The sequence below is a fragment of the Solanum stenotomum genome, chromosome 1, assembly GCF_019186545.1.
Source record: "Solanum stenotomum isolate F172 chromosome 1, ASM1918654v1, whole genome shotgun sequence".
NCBI classification, from domain to species: domain Eukaryota; kingdom Viridiplantae; phylum Streptophyta; class Magnoliopsida; order Solanales; family Solanaceae; genus Solanum; species Solanum stenotomum.
Window position 1 is genome coordinate 92516620 of NC_064282.1, and position 23324 is coordinate 92539943.

At 35.1% G+C, this 23324-nt stretch overlaps 2 protein-coding genes across 3 annotated transcripts; one reads left to right on the top strand and one right to left on the bottom strand.

Annotated features, from left to right (window-relative positions):
* Positions 1-1714: 1714 nt before the first annotated feature.
* Positions 1715-15040, top strand: LOC125866290 (serrate RNA effector molecule). 2 transcript variants are annotated; one of them, XM_049546631.1, is made up of 12 exons: positions 1715-2278; positions 5463-5578; positions 6004-6061; positions 6984-7058; positions 7232-7306; positions 7386-7433; positions 7594-7662; positions 7749-8549; positions 8630-8678; positions 11276-11553; positions 11671-11838; positions 14462-15040. In XM_049546631.1, the coding sequence occupies exons 1-12, from the start codon at positions 1836-1838 to the stop codon at positions 14520-14522; spliced, it is 2241 nt and encodes a 746-aa protein (XP_049402588.1). In that variant the 5' UTR covers positions 1715-1835; the 3' UTR covers positions 14523-15040. The 2 variants fall into 2 exon arrangements, with proteins under 2 accessions (XP_049402588.1, XP_049402595.1); XM_049546638.1 differs by having other exon boundaries at positions 5463-5575.
* Positions 15041-17283: 2243 nt separating this feature from the next.
* LOC125873719 (uncharacterized) lies at positions 17284-20638 on the bottom strand. The gene is made up of 5 exons (XM_049554591.1): positions 20371-20638; positions 18641-18705; positions 18490-18550; positions 17962-18108; positions 17284-17451 (listed from the first exon to the last, which is right to left on the bottom strand). Exons 1-5 carry the CDS (start codon positions 20609-20611, stop codon positions 17357-17359), a joined length of 609 nt encoding a protein of 202 aa, XP_049410548.1. The 5' UTR covers positions 20612-20638; the 3' UTR covers positions 17284-17356.
* Positions 20639-23324: the final 2686 nt, after the last annotated feature.

The window sequence follows — 23324 nt, forward strand, 5'->3', positions numbered from 1 at the left end:
ATCATGTTTGACAGAAAGATTAATATTATAAATATAATGTCATAAAATTATAAAAACATTTGATAAAAAGATAATCTATCAAGTCTAACTAAAAAAATAGCATGCATGTAAAAAATTTGGCCAATACTTCTAAAACAATTGAAATTGAAAATATAACTTAAGTCAAAACAAAAAATTTAACGTAATACTCTTGTGTCAAATTTCAACATAACATGGTAATCATGATTTAAAAGAAAATAAAAATGTAAGTTCATAACCTTATTCAACAATAAATCCTACTCTAATTTAAAAATTAGAATACTAACAAAATTATACTAATGAAAAATTCTTTTAGATAATACGAAAAATTGTATGGAATCGCATGAAATAATGATTGATAATGAGATGGAAATGAAATATAAATAGTATAAAATAAAAAAATATATTTTTAGAAAACAATTAGATAATAAAAATAAAAAAGAATTTAAAATAATAAAAATAAAATATAAATTAAAACGAAAAAATAGAAATATAAGGAATAAATAAAAAAAATAACTAGCTTGTAATTACACCATCTAATTACCAGTAATTCCCATCCCCCTGTGAATTGAAGAGTGTAATTACCCCCTGCCAATTACACTTAATTACCTGCTGATCAAGTAATTACATATATGACCAACCAAATATACCTGACAATATAATTACACTAAATTATACCAAATTCAATTATCAGGGTGATTTTCCAAACATGCCCTAAGGGTTTTTAGGCAAAGCAGGTTCAGTGAGAAAGAAATATTTTTTGTCCCACATAAATGAATTTACAAGTGTCTTCATAAAAAACTACATATTTCTCAAATGTCCTTCACAAACAGACAAGTTCAGATCTCACACCACACAACACACACACACATTACTTTTGGTACAAACGGTAGATGTTGTGTTCGTACAACACTTGTTGGCTTATATATAAGGGTAATAATAAAATTACATATGTCTTCCTTTTTATCTCTGATTACTCGATAATCTCCATAAGCACAAATTTTACTTTTTATAGGACCAAAAATTCTTTCATAAAATAATCCATCCTTTTCCGATTTATTTGTTTTGTAATGAAAAGTACGGGGTTTTGTTATCTCTCCAACTATCTCTTCATTAGACAGTGTTTTGTGGCCTAATCACTTATTTGTTGAGGAGAAACTAATCCAATTTAGAGCTATTGATATTTATATCGATCAATCATAGAAGAAAAAATATTATTCATTTCGATTAAACGTCCTTCATATTAATCTGAAAGTTCTTCTCATATACAAGGAAATGATTCAATTCTAGAGCTAAAGATCGTAGTTTTCGAACGAGTAATTGAAAAGATTTTGGAGCATCTTCAGAATTAGGTATTGTTCTCCCAATGATCGTAGTACCAAGTACTTTGTTTTTCAACTTTTAGCTAAAAATCATAAGTTATGATTTTGACTTATTTTTATCATTTTAGCTTATAACTAAGTGATTTTAAACATTTTTAAAATTTATTATCCGAACACTCCAAAACTACTTTTAACGCAACAAATGGACAAATTTTAAAATTGTATAGTAGAAGTGAAATAGAAAAAACAAGGGGAGTAAAAATCAAAATCATCTTTTTATGTGGGAAACTAAGTAATTAAAGAATACTTTTGGGGTGTCACGAAAGCCTTTTATCTCCTTAAAACTCAAAAATCTGATATTTACTTTCCACTCCCTCACCAATCTTCAATTCTCCATTTGTCACTCCTAATTTCCACATCTACAAACAACACTGCACTCTGAGCTAGGGTTTCTCTTTCCGACGATTTCCCCCGCCACCGTCACCGCCACCGCCCATGGCTGAGGTAATGGACGCTCCGGCGGAAGGTTTAGAGCGCCGCCGTGAACGAAGCAAGGAAAATCCAAACAAGTCGGCCGAAGAGCCACCGGTATCTTCTCCTCCACCACCTCCTCCTCCGCCGCCGAGGCGCGGCCGTGATAGAGATTCACGGGAACGGAGGGATGACAGGGATTTTGATCGTAGAGGTGGTCGTGGAGACTATTACGATCGTAACCGTTCTCCTCCTCATCCTCCTCCTGGTCGAGAGCGTGACTACAAACGTGGACGGCCTAGCCATAGCCCTCCTCCTCCTCTTCCTCCTTATCGTGATCGACGTGGTGGATATTCTCCTCCTCACCGCCGTTCGCCTCCATTTCCACCTTATAAGCGTTCGCGTAGAGATGACTATGATGGACGCCGTGGAAGCCCTAGAGGTGGCTTCGGGCACGGCGATCGAAGGTAAATTACGAAGCTTTTTCGCTGCATATGATTGTAAATTCTCTTATAAATCTTCGATTATCAGTCGATTTGCCAACCAGTAGGAAATTTTATGGATGGCCCCAGTTAGGTTGATACTGAGGCTTAGCTATGGCTGTTATAGTTATGTAGTAGGATTACATAAATAATTAAGTGGAGAATGGTAGAGGAGCAACTCATGATTCACCTTGTTTCAAGCTGAAAAATAGTAGATTTCTGGGACCTGGGTTATGAAAGGAAGAAGTAGTAGGAAATTATATACTATAATAAAAATAAATGTGGTGAAATACAGCACTTGTTGATCCATCAGTGTGTTAGATTAGTGCATGCAACAGGAATACAGTATACTTTCCAGGGCATTGCCCATTTACCCTAAGAAATTACTATGAAAATGTTTAGGTGCTGACAAAGGTTACCTAAGGTTGGGCTTTTTGAGGGTTCAGTATTATTAGAACAGCGGTGTTAAGCTGAAAAAGGTAGCTTCTGTGAGGTTCCAGTTTTGGTCCCTCGTATAATGCACATATTTCCTGAAAAAAGTAGTTTCTGTGAGGTTCCAAATTTTTTTTTCTTGAGAAGCTAACAAATTGGATGTATTAAGCACAAAATGGTAGCAAGAAGGAGATTCTTCTTCCTACTTTATAACTAAGCTTCTGGGGGAAGCTGTGCCATAGTGCTTTGATTGTTTTCCAAACTCCCATCTCCCTTTGGCAGGGCTTCTATATTTGAATACCATTCATTCAATTGAAAATATTTCAATGTGACTACCCTCTTCCCTAGTGCACTGTCTTCCGAATTAAATCTGCATAACCATTTCATCAAAAGGCTCATATTTTGTGTTCTCAAGTTCTTGATCCCTAATCCTCTTCCTTCCTTCCTTCCTTCCTTCCTTCCTTTCTTTCTTGATTGATGTGATGGTACTCCATTTGACTTGGGGGAAGTTCTTGCTTTTTTTCCTACCCTGAAGGTATTGGAAAAAGAGACGTAATATAAGATGTCATGGAATCCAAAACTCTATCGTCTTAGCTAATCTCCTTCCACAGTTCCTTATCACACCTTGCCAAATAGAATCTGCTTTCTGTTTTGCCCCTTAAGGCATGCCCAAGTACACTGTGGGGAGACCTATTGGACACCCAAGAATGGTAGCCAAAACCTGCATATTCTGGACTGGATTAACTTTAAACAAGCTGCTTTTGACCAGTTAACATGGTGTCGTGATACAGCTTCAAAAGCATTTAGGATCACATAATTGTTTGCATAATTACATGAAGGAGTACCATCCATGCCTTTGGGATGACGAATTGCTGTTTTTTTAAATTTTTTTAGGAGTTCTTAAAACTCTACTTGCAGTTAACACAGTGCTGTCTAACAAGGGTTGCAATATGTTGCTGGTTACACAGGTGAACAGTAAAGGACCCGGGTTAAGTAATTTCTAGTGCTAAGCTTTAGAAAACGTAGACAACACTCAATGTTGCTTGGGAAACCCTATGAGCCCAAGATCAGTGATAACAGACTAATTGTAGGAAATAAAAGGATTTTATGGACTGTAAGTTAAGTTGCAATTCCTCCAATTTAGGTCTGCTGCAGCTTTCAAGAAAGTTGGTTGATGTTACACTTTAGGAACCCTCACTCAGATCACTGGTGATAAGGAAAATAAATCCTACCAAGCTGTTATTTCACCGCTGTAGAATCTGGGAGCTATGCATATTATTTGCTGATTTCCTTAAGAATTGCAGAACAATCTTGGAATCACCTTATAACCTTTATAGCCAAATTGGTCAACATCATTTTAACTTACCAGATTTTGTTCTGAAGCTAAAGCCATTCACTTTCTTAGGTTTTTAAACATTAAATTAGAGATTAGGGAGTACGTTAGATCTATCAGCAACCTTTGATATGTTGGTGGCTTGGTGCAAGTTTCCTGATGTTAGGGAAATCAAACAAGAACACAAAAAACTGTTATTAATCGTCTATTTGCATTTTTCTAGCTTACTCTTTGTTATGAGTTCTTGCATAGTTGCATTCAATGACATATGGTAATTTTTTTTGCGGAAGTAGTGGTATTTCAATTGAAAAGCCATCAATTAGATGCATAATTACAGAGAACTAGAGAAGTACATGTAAAAGAGTTTGTTTGCCCCGTTACACTGTGTCAGTCCATACTAGGGAGCTAAGAAAGTTCAAATATTAGCAAGTGCTAATTACAGGTGTTAACCAGCAAAAAAGGATATGCAACATTTGGCCTCGAGAGAGTCATTTGGAGTCGAGAATTTCATAAGAACATGTTTGGTTCTTTTCGTTCCACAAACACCAAAAAGTAAATGCTGGAATCATCAACTAGATGTTCTTGATGGCCTTCTCAACTCTCTGTGAACTCCATCTTCTTTTATAAGCCTCTCTCATATGATGTGGCATGACCCAATTCAAACCAAAAATACAGTAGAACATATTCTGCAGGTCAGTGGCCACGGGACAATGTAGGAATGAAGTGACTGACACTCTCCAGGCGGTTGACTGGTGGAAGCCTTTTCTATGAGGGTGTCTTGTGTTAAACATGCTCCATTTAGAGCAGTCCAATTGAAGCATATAACCTTGGTGGGCAATTTAGTTTTCCGTATCAGCTTCCATGACCAGAGGTCATTAACCTTATTCAGGATACAGATCTGCTTGTAGCATTCTTTCACTGTGAGAATGTTCTTTTTTCCCCTGTCAGGTAGGTTCGCATCAATGGTGAACCTCTCTATTCTGGCGAACAGATCCATTTCCCAACCTTGTATTGACCTTTTGAGTTGCACTTCTCAAATATTGCCAAGTTTATTTTGTGCAATGGAAGAGTCCTTACTAAAGAATGACACACACAGAGTGGGAGTAGATAAAAGCGTGATCAACCGTTTTATTTGTTAAATAAGAATAAAAATATAAATGAGGAAACTAATGAATTTTTGCCCTTTTTTCTCGTCTTTATTTGCACACTTCTCTAGTCGTCCAAAGTAGCATCATTCATAGTGTTTTCTTTATTATTCATGCTCTTTATTCATGGCATTTGTCCTTTAGCATAATTATTGTCCTTATGATTTCCCTGCATTTACAAATTTGATCTTTTCTGTTGTCGAATTATCTTTGCAAGTGTTCTTATGATGGTTCTTACGAAAACTTCTTGATATTGCAGATATGGTTATGACCATCAAGGCGGTTATGACCGTGAGATGGGGGGTAGACCTGGTTATCCTGATGAGAGGCATCATGGACGATTTGTAGGACGCTCGTCAGGTGGCTATCGAGGTGGTCAGTCTCATATTTATATTTTACTCTCATGGAGTATCGGCTATCAGTGGGAGTGTTAAATGTGTAGTATTTCTGCTATTTAAAGTTTAAACTTTTATTTTGAGTAATATGTATTTTTAGTGTGCGCCATGTAAATATTCATTGCTATATAGGATTGTTAGTTGGCTGATTTTACCCTTTAGTTTGTTGGCCTTATATGGTTCCCTTATAATCCACTTATGTCTTCAACAAACTTGAGGGAGAAATGTTCATATTTGAACTTTTTGATGGTCTTTTAGGTGCAGCCTGGTTGATTTGACTTCAGTTATCCATTCTTAGCTTTAGTCTAGTACTATTATTTATGATCAAATTATTTGCTCCAAATTTCTGGTGGCGCTTGGCATTTCTAGGGATAGAGTTTTGACCTATATTTGTTTTTTTGCTAGACTGGGGACCTGGTCGTGGAGGATTTGCAGATACTTTTGGTGCAGGGAACAATCAAAGGTACACGTTTGTGTCATATATCATTTCTCTTTCCAATGTTCTCGGTTCTGCCTTTACACCTCCTTGCAACTTCTATGATTGTAAAAGAGCCCGTCTAATTAAGTTAGTCCTATACATTCCTATAGAAGGTGTTTAGTTTGCAAGTAACGAGCTCAGCTGCATGGTGAATGCTATTATTTGAGTGGAAGTGCTTGCTCCCATGTTATCTTTGTCATGTTTATGATGAATGAATTCTGTGTCTCTGATTTTTAGTTGGGCATCAAGAATGTAACAAGAAAATGGTTTTTTACAAGAAAGTGGCTTGAGGTAAAATGAAAAGAAAAAGAAACGATTTTTTTTTTGCAGGTCTGCTTGGATGGAAAAGGAAAGTAAAATAGAAAGAGGCTGTTTGGATTGTGGCTTATTTTAGGCGCTTTTAAGCCAATATAGCCATTAAGCAGTTTGTAGTGTTTGGGTAAATAAAAAGGTGGCTTTAAGTACTTGTTTTTAAGCCAAAATAACCAAAAAAAGCCAAAAGCCATAAGTTACAAGTTCATCCAAACAGGCGAATGTGGGGTGGTAACAACTTACACAAACACCTACTTACCATCTACCCCCTCCCCTAATCCCCTTGCAAAATATAACTTTTCCAGAGGGGTGTCTCTTTTTTAACAAAACAAAGTTTGTAAATGTGATCCTCTCCCTCATTAAATGCCAGTTGATTAACTCTCATCCTCCTTTTCCTTTTCCATTCAACCAAATAGTACCTTTATGCATGAGAATATGAGACTTCTCCACGAATTTTGTGTGATTTGCTTTCAGTTGAATTGTTATATGAAAATGATCTGGGACCTGTATTATTTCATTAGTCTTTCTTAAAATCTTTGAGATGGGGCTGTCATTTGGTTTAAATAATCAATGCACTCTTTTGAACATGTTGCAGAGAGGGATTGAAGTCTTATAAGCAATTCATTCAGGAGCTTGAAGATGATATCTTGCCAGCTGAAGCTGAGCGCAGGTGAGACTGAAACCAAGATGATATCTTGTTCTTTAGATGTGTCGATTTAAGCTTAGTTTATTGGCCTCAGTATAACTTGCAGATTTTTATTTTTTTTGTTTTGAGTACATTCTCTCATATTTGTGTAAAAATATGTCACGCAAAATAATGGAGTTAATTCTCCGTATATGCAGGTACCAAGAATACAAGGCTGGGTACATAGAAGCACAAAAAAGAGCTTATTTTAACGCTCATAAAGATGAAGAATGGTACACTTCCAGCTCACCTAACTTGTCCTGCTATGTCTATTTGTTTGAGCTCTCTAATAGAAGTTCTTTGTATATGCAGGTTGAAAGACAAATACCATCCATCAAACTTAATTTCTGTTATTGAAAGGTACATGTTGATGCCATGCACAGAATTTCGTAGGGATAGCTTTGGAGATGCTCTTGTTTGTTACTTGGACTAACTGCTTTTAGACCTTTTACTTATTGTTCTAGTCAGGTGTATGATTTTGGTTCTATTAAAGTCTTCCTTTCCGTCTTATTTCCTGTAGGAGGAATGAGCTTGCAAGGAAATCGGCGAAGGATTTCTTACTTGATTTGCAGAGTGGAACTCTAGACATGTAAGATCAGTTTGTTCTTAATATATGGAATATGCAAGATGAAATAATGTCCTGCTTGCTGAAGTGATAAATCTTTGCATAAATAGAGGTCCTGGTGTTACACCTCCTCCTACAAACAAATCAGGACAGTCAAGTGAACCAAATTCCGATGAAGAAGCAGATGAAAATGGCAAAAGGAGGCGGCATGGGAGGGGACCCACTAAAGACCCTGACTTACTTTCAGCTGCTCCAAAGGCTCACCTAGTGAGTTCTGATCCCAGAAGAGTCCAGATTGATGTTGAACAAGCACAGGCACTTGTGAGAAAGCTTGACTCGGAGAAGGGAATAGAGGATAACATATTATCTCGGTCTGATAATGATAGGGGAAGCAGAGACAAGTCTCATGGCTCCACAGGCCCAGTTATTATCATAAGGGGCTTAACTTCAGTAAAAGGTCTTGAGGGAACTGAGTTACTTGATACACTTCTAACCTATCTGTGGCGCATTCATGGGGTAGATTATTATGGCCTGGCAGAGACAAATGAAGCTAAGGGTCTCCGGCATGTGAGAGTGGACGGCAAGGCTTCTGATGCAACAAGCAATGGAGCAGAGTGGGAAACAAAAGTAGATTCTCATTGGCAAGACAGGCTGAAGGGGAAGGATCCTTTGGAGGTAATGGCTGCAAAGGAAAAACTTGATGCTGTTGCTGCCGAAGCCTTAGATCCCTATGTCCGTAAAATTAGGGATGAGAAGTATGGCTGGAAGTATGGTTGTGGAGCCAAGGGTTGTACAAAGCTCTTCCATGCATCTGAATTCGTCCACAAACATTTAAAGTTGAAACACCCTGATCTGTCGGTGGATCTGACTACTAAAGTGCGTGAAGATTTGTATTTCCAGAACTATATGAAGTAAGTGCAGTACACAGTAATATCTTATTTTCCACCTTCTTACTTTTAGTTTCAAGGCTAAAGGCTTTAAATGATCTCAGTGATGAAAATTCTCCTGGTGGGACTCCTGTAATGCTGCCATCTGTGCCGGTAAGCTATCCATTTCTCCTTTATGTTAAGTAACATTTGTTGGGTTCTTACTTCGCATGTGTGTTTGAACCTTTTTAATTTCTACTCCAGGCTTCTTCTCATACTTTTTCTAATGGTGACTAAGTAATGCTGTAGTATCCATCTGTTATGTCTTATGAACTTTGCTGCTTTCTTTCTTTAGTCTTCACTTTGAAGAATCTAAAAAAACATGCTTTAAGTTTAAGGTTTTGTCATATTAATTTTGTGGGTCGATTGGTTTTCGGACAAATTATACATGGACTGTAATAGAGGATTTTAGTTCCGTGAATAATGACTGCTATTTGTTTGTAGTTTGTTAGATGTTTTGGTTAATGGTATTTTAATAATGATATATGGTGATCATCTAAGTTTCTGTTTTATTTAAAATTAGATGCAGATTTATTTCTTGTAATATCTTTGTCCCAATAGTGGAAAGAATATGGAGGATTTATGTAACAACTCTAACTAGTTCGGGATTGAGGTGTAGTGGATTGATTTATTGTCCATTATTCTATTAAATAAAATAATTAGTGTAATATAATAAAGAGCTTAATTTTTCATCAAAATATATAATATATAATAATAATAATAATAATAATAAAGAGCTTTATAAGATGTATCGTTATCAAAAGTTTTAATTAGCTCAAATAAAGAACAAAAAGAAAACCAAATTTAAAATGAGATGAGATAAACCACAAGATCAATGAATAGAGGGCAGAGTCTTGGGTCCATTATTCATCAACTTTTGAACCTTGCTCCATTGGTCTAAGGAAATTTAACTTTTGAACCTCGTGCATAGATAAATGTTGCATTCCTCTTTTAAACGCAAAACTAAACTTTCAAAAATTCTTATGATTTAAATTATAATACCATAAAACATACTAGAAGAAAACAATTGAGTGACAACAAGAGATGATTGAATTTCCAATAATAATAATGCGAAAGGCGCTGTTGTCATCTACACACTTTTCTGAAGGTACTGGCATAGCTATTATCAGTTATTGTTCTCAAGGAAATCAAATATGGCAACAAGCACCGGATTATTGAACTTGTAACTTGATATCATGATTATTTTCAATAACGCGATTAGCGAAATGACCCCTTTGAATTTATCCAAGTGATGAAGACTTTGAGACTGGAATCCGTGATCTTCTATTTGGGCGTGCGAATGATTCTGGCACCTTTTCTATGTGATAGACATTATGATATTGAACATTGTATGCTACAACTGATTCCATCTTCTAGAAACTAGTTATAGAATTGGTACGCTGGAGAACTAGTAAGTTTAGCATGTTCTCTAAGTCGTATCTAAGTTTTTCAGTATCTTCATCTCTCTAGTAGTCTTGTGATGCTGTATGGAACTGAAATCAAAGTTCTAAATTCAGCGTATCAAATGGATTAGAAACCTTTACTTATTATTGTCCAGTCCCCAGGGCTTTAGTTCAATGGTAAAAGTAGTATAACACGAAATGTGTGGTAGGCACTGCACATCTCATGAGTTGAACCAGATCTAGTATTTAAGTGGAGAAGGAATGGTGTCGTGCCATTTATATCCACCTAGTATTGAAGCTAGAAACAACAGATTTTTCAGTCATTGAAAAAACATATACTGATAGCACTGGTGGTTTGGACAAGTGTGCTTCAGTACCTCATTCTCCCTACATATCAATTTATAGGGCATACTGTCAGCTGAGCAAGTTTAAAGTTCGAATTCCCCGACTCTACATGGACTTCTGGTCTTTCTTAGTTGACAACTTTATTGAAATTATGTGTTCACTACTTACTCTTGCACAAGCGACAAAAATTATGTACTTTGACTGGGTACAAACTTTAAGGAAAAAAGGACTTTGGAAACTTATGCTCTTAGACATGCCATGACATTTGTGTGGCTACAAGGCTTTTGAAACTTGTAATTTTAAACATGCCATAACATTTGTGTGGTTATAAACCCTTGTCATTAGGTGTAAAATAGAAAGTTCAAGTTAAATTGCTTCCAAATATAGTAAGATGACGTTCTTTTTGAAACAGACTAGTACAGAGATAGTTCCTTTTTTTTGAACGGAGGATAGTGTTTTTAAAATTGTTGAGCAAGTTCTAACAATGGTGAAGTTAAAAAGTTTTTGATTGATTTGTCCTTGTATTATAAGAATGTGTGAAGTTTTGTTTGGATGCAAAAAATACTCACACGTCATCCCAGTTAGAAAATTGTTGATAGTTCATGCACGTTTTAACCCTAAATGTTGCCTTCACATGTGACGGCAGTTAGTGATGTTTAACATAATTGGTTTGAACTGAGTAGTTTTGGGTCTCTGACATCTTCATTGCTGTGATGAATTCACATCAGCTGGATTGTTCTTATTGTTAGCACTCGTGTTATAAGGCTAGTTCCATTGCTTGTCATCTGTGCTTCAATGCTGTTTATCTTTTTTGTATTCTTGCTTATGTATCATAGGTACATTATCCGTCTTTATATGTTAATTAATTGGATAAGAGCAGTTTGATCTCATGCAGTAATCAGTCCTCATTTTACTAGAACTTTCAATCAGTGGTGAATTTAATTGCATGTTGGTTCTATGCAGAAAGAGAAGCCACTAAGGCGCCGACCTGGGCTAGATGGCCGACTGAAGGATGACAGAGGGAACCGTAAAGATCGGGATGGACGTGCTAATGGTGGTGAAAGGTTTGATATGTCTGAAAATCCACAATCTGGGGATTTTCAGTCCAATAATGATGGTGCCAGTGGGGGAAATCCTGATGAAGAAATGTTTGATACTTTTGGTGGACAAGGGATTCCAGTTGCTTCTTTCCCTTCAGACATGGCTCCTCCACCAGTATTGATGCCTGTTCCTGGTGCTGGGTAACTTAAAATAATTCTTTCCCATAACTTGTTAAATTTGCAAAACCTAGGTCTTAGCCATGTCTCGGATATCACTCTTGAATTTTGATTATTTTTTTCATTTTCACTGCAATGTAGTCCTCTTGGTCCATTTGTTCCTGCGCCTCCTGAAGTTGCAATGCGAATGATGCGAGAACAAGGAGGCCCTACTGCTTTTGAAGGTGGTAGAAATGGGAGGTCTGGGCCTGCAGGCCCGATAATTGCTTTACCTCCCGGATTTCGACAGGATCCTCGTCGCTTGCGAAGGTATTTTGTGCATTGTATTATTTTCAGATTGATTAATGGTGAAACTACTAGTTACCATCATTCAAATGTTCCATCTCACTAGAATCAGTAAAATTTGGTCAATTGTGAAGTTTGCACTGTTTCAGTACTGCACGAGTGAAATTATTTCTCTTAGGTTAGAAGAGACAACATGGGTTCCAAAGTGTTGGTATAGTATATTGATGACTTGTAAAATATGTCGGTCAAAAAGCCGATTCTAGATAATGGCTCTTCGAATGGTTTGATGTAAGATAATAATGAAGGCTTTGCACAGTCTTGTTTTGGTGTTAAGATGCGGTGAATTAAAACTAGGGCTGAGTTTTAGGCCGTGTGAGCAAGGGCTCACATCAGCTTATAAATGGTCCCTGGAAAGTGGGGTTGGAGGTCCATGTTAACATAGCACTGGTCCCAAATCCGACGTGTTGGTTAACAATTACTATATATTTTGAGGTGGGTCAGATTCCACTTTTTGATATTTTCTATATTGATCGTCTCTTATTCTTTTGGATCAAAAAGTTTTGACGCCCTGTGAGCTATAAACATAAAATTCTTAGACAATCATAAAAGTATTGTTAGGCTAACAAAAATCTATATGTTGGAAACAACCCATGTATAATACAACGCTTCTAGCTGTCTATCCCCTACTCATCTAGAATATCTTGTGCATGCTTCACACTTTTTAATGCCAGTTACTAACCATAACATTGCTTGTAATTTTCATTTGGTATTTGATTATACCCTTTTAATGTCTGTTACTTACTAACCTAGTTTTGGAGCACCTAATTTGCTTCCTCTTCTACTGACCCATTTTAATATTATTATTCTATCATCTTAATTTTAGTACTAATGTTGTTTCCGTTACTTTGGGTTTCCTTACTATTTTTGCCGTCATTATGTTTCTTTCCTTTGCCGAGGGTCTATTGGAAATAGCCTCTCTACCTGCCATGGTAGGGGTAAGGGTTGCGTACACTCTGCCTTCTCCAGGTCTCACTTATTGTGCATGTTGTTGTTTGTATGTTTCTTCCCTTTGATATTTTCACCATAGCTTCCTTACTCTAGTATTTTTCGAACCTATTTTGAAAAAATGTTTTTATTGAGTCAAGAATCTTAACAGAAACAGCCTCACTACCTCCAAAGGTAAGAGTAAGGTCTGTGTACACCCCACCCTCCCCCAAACCCCACTTGTAGGATTACAATGGACATTGTTAGGTACTGCAAGGGGGTGCATTATGTATTGAGCCTTTACAGGACGAAAGCAAAGATGTTGGCAAGGGATGTTGTTGCATGGACCATTAGCACTTGTGTGGGTAGTATGGAGGGAAATCAATAGGAGACTTTTGAAGCTAATGAGCTTCTGTTGATTTTTTTTTAGATTGAGTAAAGTGTAATGTTATTGATAAATGGCGAATATGGGGTTCCTTTGTGTACAGAAGATCGGGTGTCTTCGCAGAGAATCATATGTTTCTGTATATTCTCTATTTTGTTGTACACCTGTTGTACATAGGAGCTTTCCTACTATCAGTAATATTATACTTTACTTGATTTGAAAAAAAGAACGAGAAGAAAGCATGATACGCACACTACATGGTACTTGTGCTACAATTTGGAGCTATTGCCTTGTTTTCATGCATGGTTTTGTAGAAGCAATTCTTGTGAATACTAGTCACGGTGAGCCATGTCCAAGATAAATCTACACCTGCTGGTTTGTCTATGTTTGAAGATTAAGTTAAAGTAGACTTTTGATCATGGGTTCCACGTTGAGAAGAAGACGGACAGATATAAAAGACAAAAGGAGTCTAGTTTGTGTTATGTTCACCTTTTTTGTTTATGTTCTCAAGGCAAGATTCAGAATCAAGAAAACTTGTTTTGCTTATAAAGTATATGGAGGAATGTCTAACTTGCCAAAGCGGAGCTACTTCTGGAAATTCTTGGAAGTTGTTTTCTTGCCTCTTGATCTGTTAGCACTGATTTTCTTTTCTTGTTACAAGTGCTTACTTCCAAAATACAACTACTCAAAATGAGTATGCCTTGGTACCAGTGTGTAATGCTGGTGGTCATGTGTTATGTATTCAGTTGTCATGCGTTATATGTTGTAGTGACATACTCACATCACTCCCACAATTTTTGTAAAAATGTATGTCTGTTTCCATGCGACATGTAGAATATCCTCAAGGAAGTTGAAAACCGGAGGTGTGAGTAGCATTTTAGATTTGCAAATTGTAGCATTTTGTTGGTGTTTCATATGCTGGAGTCATTGGAATGACCATCTGGTATGGAAGTTTTTCAACTTTGAATCTACTTTCAGAATTAGAGGGAAAAGGCAGTACAAGAGAGCTGTAAAAGATCATATTGTTACATTGCCTGAGCAGCTAATGATTATTTATCTTGGTTGTATTTTCGTTTCATTCAAGGAACTTCATCCCTGATCGAATCCTGTAAATGTAGTTGTTTTGTGTTTGAATGGAGATGTAACTGACCTAAATGCATTTACATGAATACATGCCATGGAATGTGATTTAATTTCTTATGAATAAACACTGCTTTCTTTGAAAAAAAAAAACTATCCATGTTTCCTTTACTGACCTACAGTTAAACAATATTGCAGCTATCAAGATCTTGATGCGCCTGAAGATGAAGTTACCGTAATAGATTACAGGAGTTTGTAGAGTAGACACGGAGAATGTTGTATTTCTTCCAGTGAGTAGAGGCAAGTTGCATTGATGCAGCATGTAACCGTGTTGATGTTGAAGCAAAGAGAAGATACTTGATTGTCTTGAAGTTACAGTGACCGATGGGACCAACTGAGTTGACATGCATAGTTGGTATTTTAGTTGAAGAGAAATTGTGGCGGGGGGCTAGTAGTTACGAGATTTCCTTGGTAGCAAGCAGTGCCTACTTGCTAGATCTTTCCAGGTTCTGCATTAGCATTAAGCTTGTAGAATTTCCAATTTTTTTGTCCTCCCCTCACTTGTTGTAGCAAAAATTTCAGGATATATGCTAATAAGAAGTTGGAATGGTTGAGACTAGAAGGGGGTAAGATATGCTGCTGTAAAAATTAATTTGTGACTAGATTTGTCAGTTGGTGTTTTTGTTGCTACGTTGCGCTACTTAAAATTGAAGGAATATTACGACTCTTGAGATTTTTGATAACATGAATGCTCTTGAATCTGTTATATGTGTTTTATTCTGGCAAGACGATTCTTTTGTTACCATTTGCCTGGACTAGACATCTGCCCTTTCTCAACGCATTTCTTTAGACTAGATATTCCATTTTTCCTCTTTTCGGATGATAGAATGAGCATCATAGTTTCGTCGATATTTGTTGCCCAAACGATTATAAATTAAAGGGAAAAAGGATAAATATACCCCAGAACTATCGTAAATGGCAACTCTTGGGGGTGGCCCAGTGGTTTGGGCTTGGGACTTTCAAGTTGGAGGTCTCAAGTTCGAAACCCCTTGCTATAGCGAAAGCAAGGGGTTTGCCTTCTGGGTCGAGCTCGTTGCACCAGACTTGTCTAGTGAGGGTTACATCTCCTATGTGGTTTGCAAGCTATTGCATAGGAGCGGGGGTTTTATTTTGTGCGCGTCCAAAGGGTAGCGGTTGAGGGTTTTCCTGGTCATAAAAACTATCGTAAATGATATGCAGATACCTATTGTCATACTTTTGGGACAATGGTGCTCCTGTCATTCAAAAACTAGAGCANCTGCCCTTTCTCAACGCATTTCTTTAGACTAGATATTCCATTTTTCCTCTTTTCGGATGATAGAATGAGCATCATAGTTTCGTCCATATTTGTTGCCCAAACGATTATAAATTAAAGGGAAAAAGGATAAATATACCCCAGAACTATCATAAATGGCAACTCTTGGGAGTGGCCCAGTGGTTTGGGCTTGGGACTTCTATGTTGGAGGTTTCAAGTTCGAAACCCCTTGCTAGCGAAAGCAAGGGGTTTGCCTTTTGGGTCGAGCTCGTTGCACCGGGCTTGCCTAGTGAGGGTTACCTCTCCTATGTGGTTTGCAAGCTATTGCATAGGAGCGGGGGTTTTATGCTGTGCGCGTCCAAAGGGTAGCGGCTGCGAGTTTCCCTTGTCATAAAAAAAAAACTATCGTAAATGGTATGTAGATACCTATTGTCATACTTTTGGGACATTGGTGCCCCTATCATTCAAAAACTAGAGCATATATATCCTTTATACTAACGAATATACACATGCCATAATCTTATTCACCAACTCGATATATATTAAATATCATATCGGCGGATAAGAGTGTGCCACGTGTCCCTATTTAGTCTTCCGTTATAGAGTGGAGCATATATGCTCTAGTTTTTGGATGACAGGGGCATCAATGTCCAAAAGTATGACGGAGGGTATCAGCATACCATTTACGATAGTTTGGGGTATATTTATCATTTTTCCCTAAATTAAAAAATGAAAATATCATAAAGTGCATTAGTCGACATTCCTATTAAGTTGGCCAATAGGGGTATTAACTGATTTTTAATTTTTAATTTAGATTACTAGACTTGGTATTGGGCTAACATCCAATTGGATATAAAGAATTTTGAGGGAAAATTTCATAAGTAGTATTAGCATCCCTTTTTGCAAAATATAGTGAAATTTCCTCCCTAAACTTCTTTCAATACGTAGCAAAATGCATTGTATCCGCGAACATATAAAATCCATTTCTGATTGAATCGAGTAGATATAGTTTATTATTGTAACTATATGTGTATGTACATATTTTTAAAGCAGAAGTTGGATGTATGTGAAGACATCAACTATACGTGTGGCCAACCATATCGAATTTATGTATTTTCAAATGGTAAGTGCACAACATTGGCAATTGTATGGAAGATTAATTGCATGTGAAGGGTATGCAAATTACTTCCTCCGTTCCAAAGTGTCTCTTTAGCAAACCAATTGTCCCGAGTGTCACCTTAGGAATTCAAGACAAAAATTACTATGTTTTTTCAACTGTACCCTTATACTTCATCTACTTAATAATGTTCAATTTTCAAGAGACATTTATTAAAAAGGGAAATTTAGTAAATTACTCATTGTATTTATTGATTTCTTAATGGGCGTGATTTTTACTAAGGTGACACTTATTTTGGGACGAAGCGAGTATATGTCAAGTATTTGTTCAATGATGGCAATCTCTAAAACACCTAACAAACAAGTAGGATTGGGATGAACTGTGATGACTAGGATTTTTAGATACACAAATACACGTTACATAACACACGATGGACAAGGCTATTTGACAATTTCTCACCATCACACGACGAACAAATAAAAAACAAAATTCAAGGCTAATATACAAATTTAATGGGAAACAAAAAGTAATATTTAAAGGCAATTCTCAAAATATGGGTGATCATTTAGGGAATTAACTCGTAATTAAACCCCAAGTTCAGGTTCAATAAAAAATCACATTTATATATATATGTTTCCTCTGTTTACAAAATTATTGCAGATAATGGAATTCTGGGCTCTTTTTAGGTGCTACTTGGTTCCTCTTCTTCAACTTCAGATGCAGCAGTTTCCAACTTCTCAAACTTTGCAACTCGAAATATCGCCAAATTAGTATCCCCTGAATGACAAAATGTTTCGAAAAGACTAATCAACTCGGGGTAGTAGGAAGTTTGACACGTACAATACAAGAGTTTAACTTCTATGAACTGACAGTTTAAATGAGCTTTTAGTGTATAAGGTCACCTAACTCATAATAAGTGAGACTAGTAAACCAAAATAAAATAAAATTGAGAACATACACCAACAGGTTAAAATACGGTGATAGTTTAAACGTTGTTTACGTGTCAGTGTATATAAGTTAAATACTTGATAAACTCGAGCAAACAATACAACCATCCCATGGACAAGGAAAGATCCCTTCTCGTCGTGTTGCCACTCATAAATCATAAGAAAGTAAGAGAAAAAAATTCAGTGAAACGAAATGAAAGATTGAAGATCTATTGTAAAGTATGCCTTTTTCTTCACAAAGATGATGTAACAAGTAGTAGCGGAGCTAGGATTTTGGTTCAAAATATGAAGAAGTAGACAAACGAAGTTGATAATGTATGATTAACAACAAAAACTATACCAAACGTCACGAGACTTCCAGGCAATGCAGCAGCAGCCACACCAGGTACAAGCCTTTTCTCACCGATGAAAGTGCCATTCGTGCTGTCTAAATCTGTCACTACGAGATAGTCCTCCATGTTCTGCAGCCGAGCATGTATTGCAGATACTGTTTGTACATCAACAGGTTTTCAGATACAAGCAGAAACTAAACGTTTCGTTTGGCAACAATTTATTCTCGAAAGATGAAAAACACAAAGCATTTCAGAAAGAGTTTAACTTCTATATACTGACAGTGAAATTTACTATTAAGTCATCTCAAAGATAACTATAAGTAACTGTCTTATTCATACCATGGTGAAACTAAAAAACAAGAGAGGCAACCAGTTATAACAACTTAAATTGCATCGATAGTGTAAGAATTGTAGTAAACTGTCCCACGGAAGATCAAGTTGGTGAGTCGTGTGATGAGAAAACTTCCCACAGAGTTCGGAGAGCATTGAATTAGAACGAGAGGTTATATAAGCTATCACACGAACAGTTTTATTACCTGTAGGCACTGGAATGACTACATCTGCCTTATCAGCAACGCGTCCAACAATTACTGCACCCTAAAGAATGTAACAAAACTTGCAGTTAACATACATGACATACGCGAAACAGGAAATTGGCTACGAAGAGCATCACAACATAGTACTTACAGAAGGTATTTCAAGAGAGCGCGGCTTTGCAGTTGGAGAACCAATGTGTCTTGTGTCTCCATCACCTTAGTTTGATGTATTCAACATTTGATAGTAAGTCAATAGCTCTAAGCTAAACATCAACAAAATGCTAAGAAACTCCGTGTATAGTTAACCATATCTAGAGTTTACTATACTCTGCAGCTTATACACATTGATTATCTTGCTTCAAAGCATCAACAATTAGCAGTACATATAGCGTATGAACAGTAGTGGAACCAAGAATTTCACAAAGGGTATCCAGAAATAGCACAACAACAACTCTTTTCAAAGAGTGGAAAAAACATTTGCTATTAGTGAGAGTCAAACACGCAAGTATTCCCTCATTACAAGCGTCTGAAACCATTAGGCTACACTAGCTTGTTGTGTTACCTGACAACCATGTAGCTATGCCACTGCGTATGAGTCATAGTAATGAAGTCAAGGACAAAGAAAAACAACAAACTATAAGGGAACATATCGGTTTTAGTCATCGATTTTGATCCTTGTATTATTTGATTAAGCATATCTAACGTCTGACTAAAAAACCGCCCGAGTATGGTCCCTGAAGTTAACTCACAAGTTATTAACTTCCATAGGATTGTCTAATGCCTCAATCTTTGAGCTGCTAACGTAGATTGAGATGTCGTTTTATCTTTTGGTAACCGTGGTGTCCGGATTAGGTTGTTGCACTTGCACCTCGACTATTTCACCGAGTACCTCTTACCAGGGGCGGAGGCAGCCTTCTAACAGGGGGTTCATCCGAACTCCCTTCGGCGGAAAATATTAGTATTAATACATTGTTAAAATTATTTTTTATGTATATATAGTAGTTGTCGAACCCCCTTCGGTCAGTTCGTGTGTTTAGTCCTTCAGATTTTGAACCCCCTTATTAAAAATCCTAGCCCCGTCACTGCCTCTTACCAACATTGATACCTAACAACTCTACCCACCAAGTATTTTTTAATCGGATATCTGCTACCTCTTACTAACATTCGTACCTGGTAACTCTACTCACCAAAAGTCTAGGCAGATGGAAGACATCACTTAGCATTGTCTTTCGTCATTTTCACCCTCTTCATTGACCGTCAAAACACAACCTTTTCACCCATTTTATTGGCCTTTAGGCAACATTCCTAAGTGCAGATTTTTTTTTTTAACCAAACGGATCTTAGGCCTAATTTACATCCAAAAACTAGCTCAAAAAGAGAAGGATTGCCCAAGCCATATACAGAGTCCAGGGTTCTCGTCCTTCACCGATATGGGACTCATTCCATTCATCACCCTTTTTTTCATTTAAGTACTACTCCCTCCGTTTTATTTTACTTGACCTCGATATTATTTCATTTCACTTATCCATTTTAGTAAATCAAGTGCCCTTAGTTTTAAATAACTACATAAACTAGTAGTACTTGTCAAATATAAAATTCCAAAACATCGTTAATAATATTAATTTAATAAAATACACTTCTAATAAAAACTTTCTTAAGGGACATGTCAAGTTAACATGGATCAACTAATATAAAACAGAGCGAGTACTAGCATTTCATAATTTTGATCCCATTTTTTCCCATACAATTATTAAGTACTAACACACCACCACCACCACCAAAAATAACAACATAATGTAATTCTACGAGTTGAATCTGAGGAGGGCAGTATGTACGCAAAAAAACTACTACATGCTAAAAAAAGAGAAAAAGAACACATACCTATAAATTCAAGAACCCATGATACTGAACCATTAGTTGAATTACTCTCAACCACAGAAGCATAGATAGGTCCAAAATGCCTCAATTGCCTAGAACTACATTTTAGCTTTTTGGTTATGGAATTAAATCCAAGAAAATTAATTGAATTTGAAGAACAAATAGTAACTCTAGAAGGGAAAAAAGATGGTATTTTTTGGAGATTAACATAGGAAATAGACTGTGAAGTTGTAGTTAATTCCATCTTCTTCTTTTCTTTTTTTTTTGAATTTTTTGGTTCACTCTTTATGACATGTATATATATGGTTTGTGGATAAAATTGCTTTAGAGGAAAATGTGGTTAAGAACTTTGCTTTTGTAAAATGTTGTCACCAAGATTGTGGATAGCAAAAATGTCAAGTAATACTAGTGCCTAGCTCCTAGCAAAATTAAATTTTGTAGGTCACTTAGTTTTTTATTTATAATTTTTTATAATAGATTTTTATTTTGAAATAATACGTAAATATGTTTAAAAAAATAGTTTTAGTTAATATTTATGTTCTCCAACTTTTTGTTTGTACAAATAGACACTTACATCTTTGTTTGGATGTTTGGTATGTATTATTTCATAATGGATTGTATTATATTGTATTGTGTTGTTTTGTATCGTATAATATTGTTTAATAATACAACATTTGAATGGATTGTATCGTTCTCCATCGTTACATAATGCACATATTCATAATTTGAATGATAAATCTACAAGAAATTGTAGGATACGGGTAGAACTAATGTGAAAAACTAGGATAAATGAAAAAAATAAAATTATTAAATAATACATATAAAATGAGAAGAAAATATTAACATAACGATGCGACCACACCAAATCGATCATTGCACAAAATGTGTCTTTTCGTCGTTACCTAACGATGAATTTAAACAATACAGTACAATAGAATTTACGTAACAATCAAAATAAACATTGTATTTATACTAACAATACACCATGTAACAACCATCCAAATAATATGTTAAAGTTGTATAAAGTAGAATAAGTAGACACACACGTTCTACATAGCATATATAATATAAATCAATTTGAGTATATTACCCAATTCTTAAAAAACTCAGGCTATACAATCTAGATTTTAACATGTTAGATCTCTTGCATTCACTAAAGTTTGTGACCCAATAAAAATAAAATAAGTCTCATAAAATTTGATTTAAAATCTCCATAGAAGATACTACCCCTAAAAATAAAATTCTAATTTAAAAAGGATTGAAAAGTTGGGGTCTTTTATTCATTACTAATCCTAATTTAGGTAAAACTCTTAAGTTGGCCTAGTTTTTTTTTAGTATTAAAATTTGCAAAATTCCTCTTTTCAATCAATTATGACTCCTCACTCAGAAATGAAAACTTCTTGAAAGAATGATTTTTTTTTAATTAGAAAATGTTTATCTTATCTCAATTCAGAAAAAAAAAAAAAGAAATAAAAATATTTCTATTTTATGTGAATTATTTTTCTTGCTGTTTAAATGAAAATTTATGACAGACTACGATCTTATATATATAATCTATACTATCAGTTTAAAAGATAAATGGATTTATTCTATTTTAATTGTTAAAATGAGATTAAGAAGAAGAAAAAAAATATCATTTTCTACTTATTTATTAGTTAAAGTAATTTTAAAAGAAAGAAACAAGAATGTGGTTATTTAAAAGTAATATTTATTTTATCCAAATGCCCTAGTAATTATTTTATGCCCTCATAGTAATCCCGTCATTAATTTTTATTTAGATATTGATAAAAAAAATGTAATAAAATAGAAAATAATTTTCTTTCTTAATATTTACCGAATTGAAGTAAGATAAAATTTCTAACTAAAAAAAGCATCGTTAGAAAATTAAAAGGATGTGTTTAAAAGAAAAAATAATAATATAATTATTTGAAAAATTACATTTTGACCCATTAAGTAACAATAATTAAAACATTTATGGACCAAACTATTGACAATAAAAATATTTATGGATTAAATCATTCACTAAAGATATCTTTATTCATTTCGCATCATTTAAAAATATTTTTGATCCTTTTATTTAGAATAGTTTAGAAGGGTAATGCCCCCTCTATTAATAGTTTAGAAGGGTATATTAAGGCATATAGTTAAAGGAGATACTTATTATGTCTTTTCCCTATAAATAACACAAAGAGTTAAGTAAATAAAAAATATACTCTAAAATATAGTATACATATCCTTCACATGGTTTTCAACTAAAGTTAAAACAAAAGACATTTCATTCTTGAACTTTTATGTTTGTTTGCTCTTATTTGGATAAAATTAGGTATATGTGAAATGAAATATTTGAATTCACATATACCAAACATCTTCCAATATATATAAAAGGATATGTATAGAAATGTTCAAGAAAACCTTTCTTTTTCTCATGTGTTTTTTCTAATAAAAAGGGAAGTTTCATTATTTGAATGGGTCATTAATTTCTTCCTTATTATCCATGACAATATTTGAAATTGTAAATAACAATCTATCATTAAGAAAAATAACTAATCTCATAATAGAGTTGATAAATTCATACAGTAATAATATTTATATAATCTTTTGTATTAAAAGGTCTCTTAGAAATATAAGAATATTACTGAAAAATAAATAAATGTATGAAAAATGTCTTTTTCATCAATCGAGACAAATAATTTATTTATGATTAAAATCTCCTATCAATTCGTAAATCGATTAATTATCAAATACAAGTAACAGATTTATCGATTATTTCATCGATGTCTCCCATTCATTCTTTTTCGCTTTATTGTCTTAATTTCTTAGAAAACCTCCTCTCTCTCTCTTTTTTTTTATGTATGAATTATCTACTCCAATCAAATGCATATATAACTAGAGATATTTCATAGTTAGATTTTTATTGATACTTTCAAAATGATGTAAGATTGTGAAACATTATATTT

What these genes read in the sequence shown, in the direction of transcription:
- LOC125866290 (XM_049546631.1), top strand. Translation starts at nt 1,836, where the DNA reads ATGGCTGAGGTAATGGACGCTCCGGCGGAAGGTTTAGAGCGCCGCCGT. An exon ending in TTCGGGCACGGCGATCGAAG is followed by an intron (nt 2,279 to 5,462) that starts GTAAATTACGAA and finishes TTGATATTGCAG; the next exon opens with ATATGGTTATGACCATCAAG. An exon ending in GGTGCAGGGAACAATCAAAG is followed by an intron (nt 6,062 to 6,983) that starts GTACACGTTTGT and finishes AACATGTTGCAG; the next exon opens with AGAGGGATTGAAGTCTTATA.
- LOC125873719 (XM_049554591.1), bottom strand. Translation starts at nt 20,611, where the DNA reads ATGGAATTAACTACAACTTCACAGTCTATTTCCTATGTTAATCTCCAA. An exon ending in ATGGGTTCTTGAATTTATAG is followed by an intron (nt 18,706 to 20,370) that starts GTATGTGTTCTT and finishes CATCAAACTAAG; the next exon opens with GTGATGGAGACACAAGACAC. An exon ending in AGTCATTCCAGTGCCTACAG is followed by an intron (nt 18,109 to 18,489) that starts GTAATAAAACTG and finishes ATGTACAAACAG; the next exon opens with TATCTGCAATACATGCTCGG.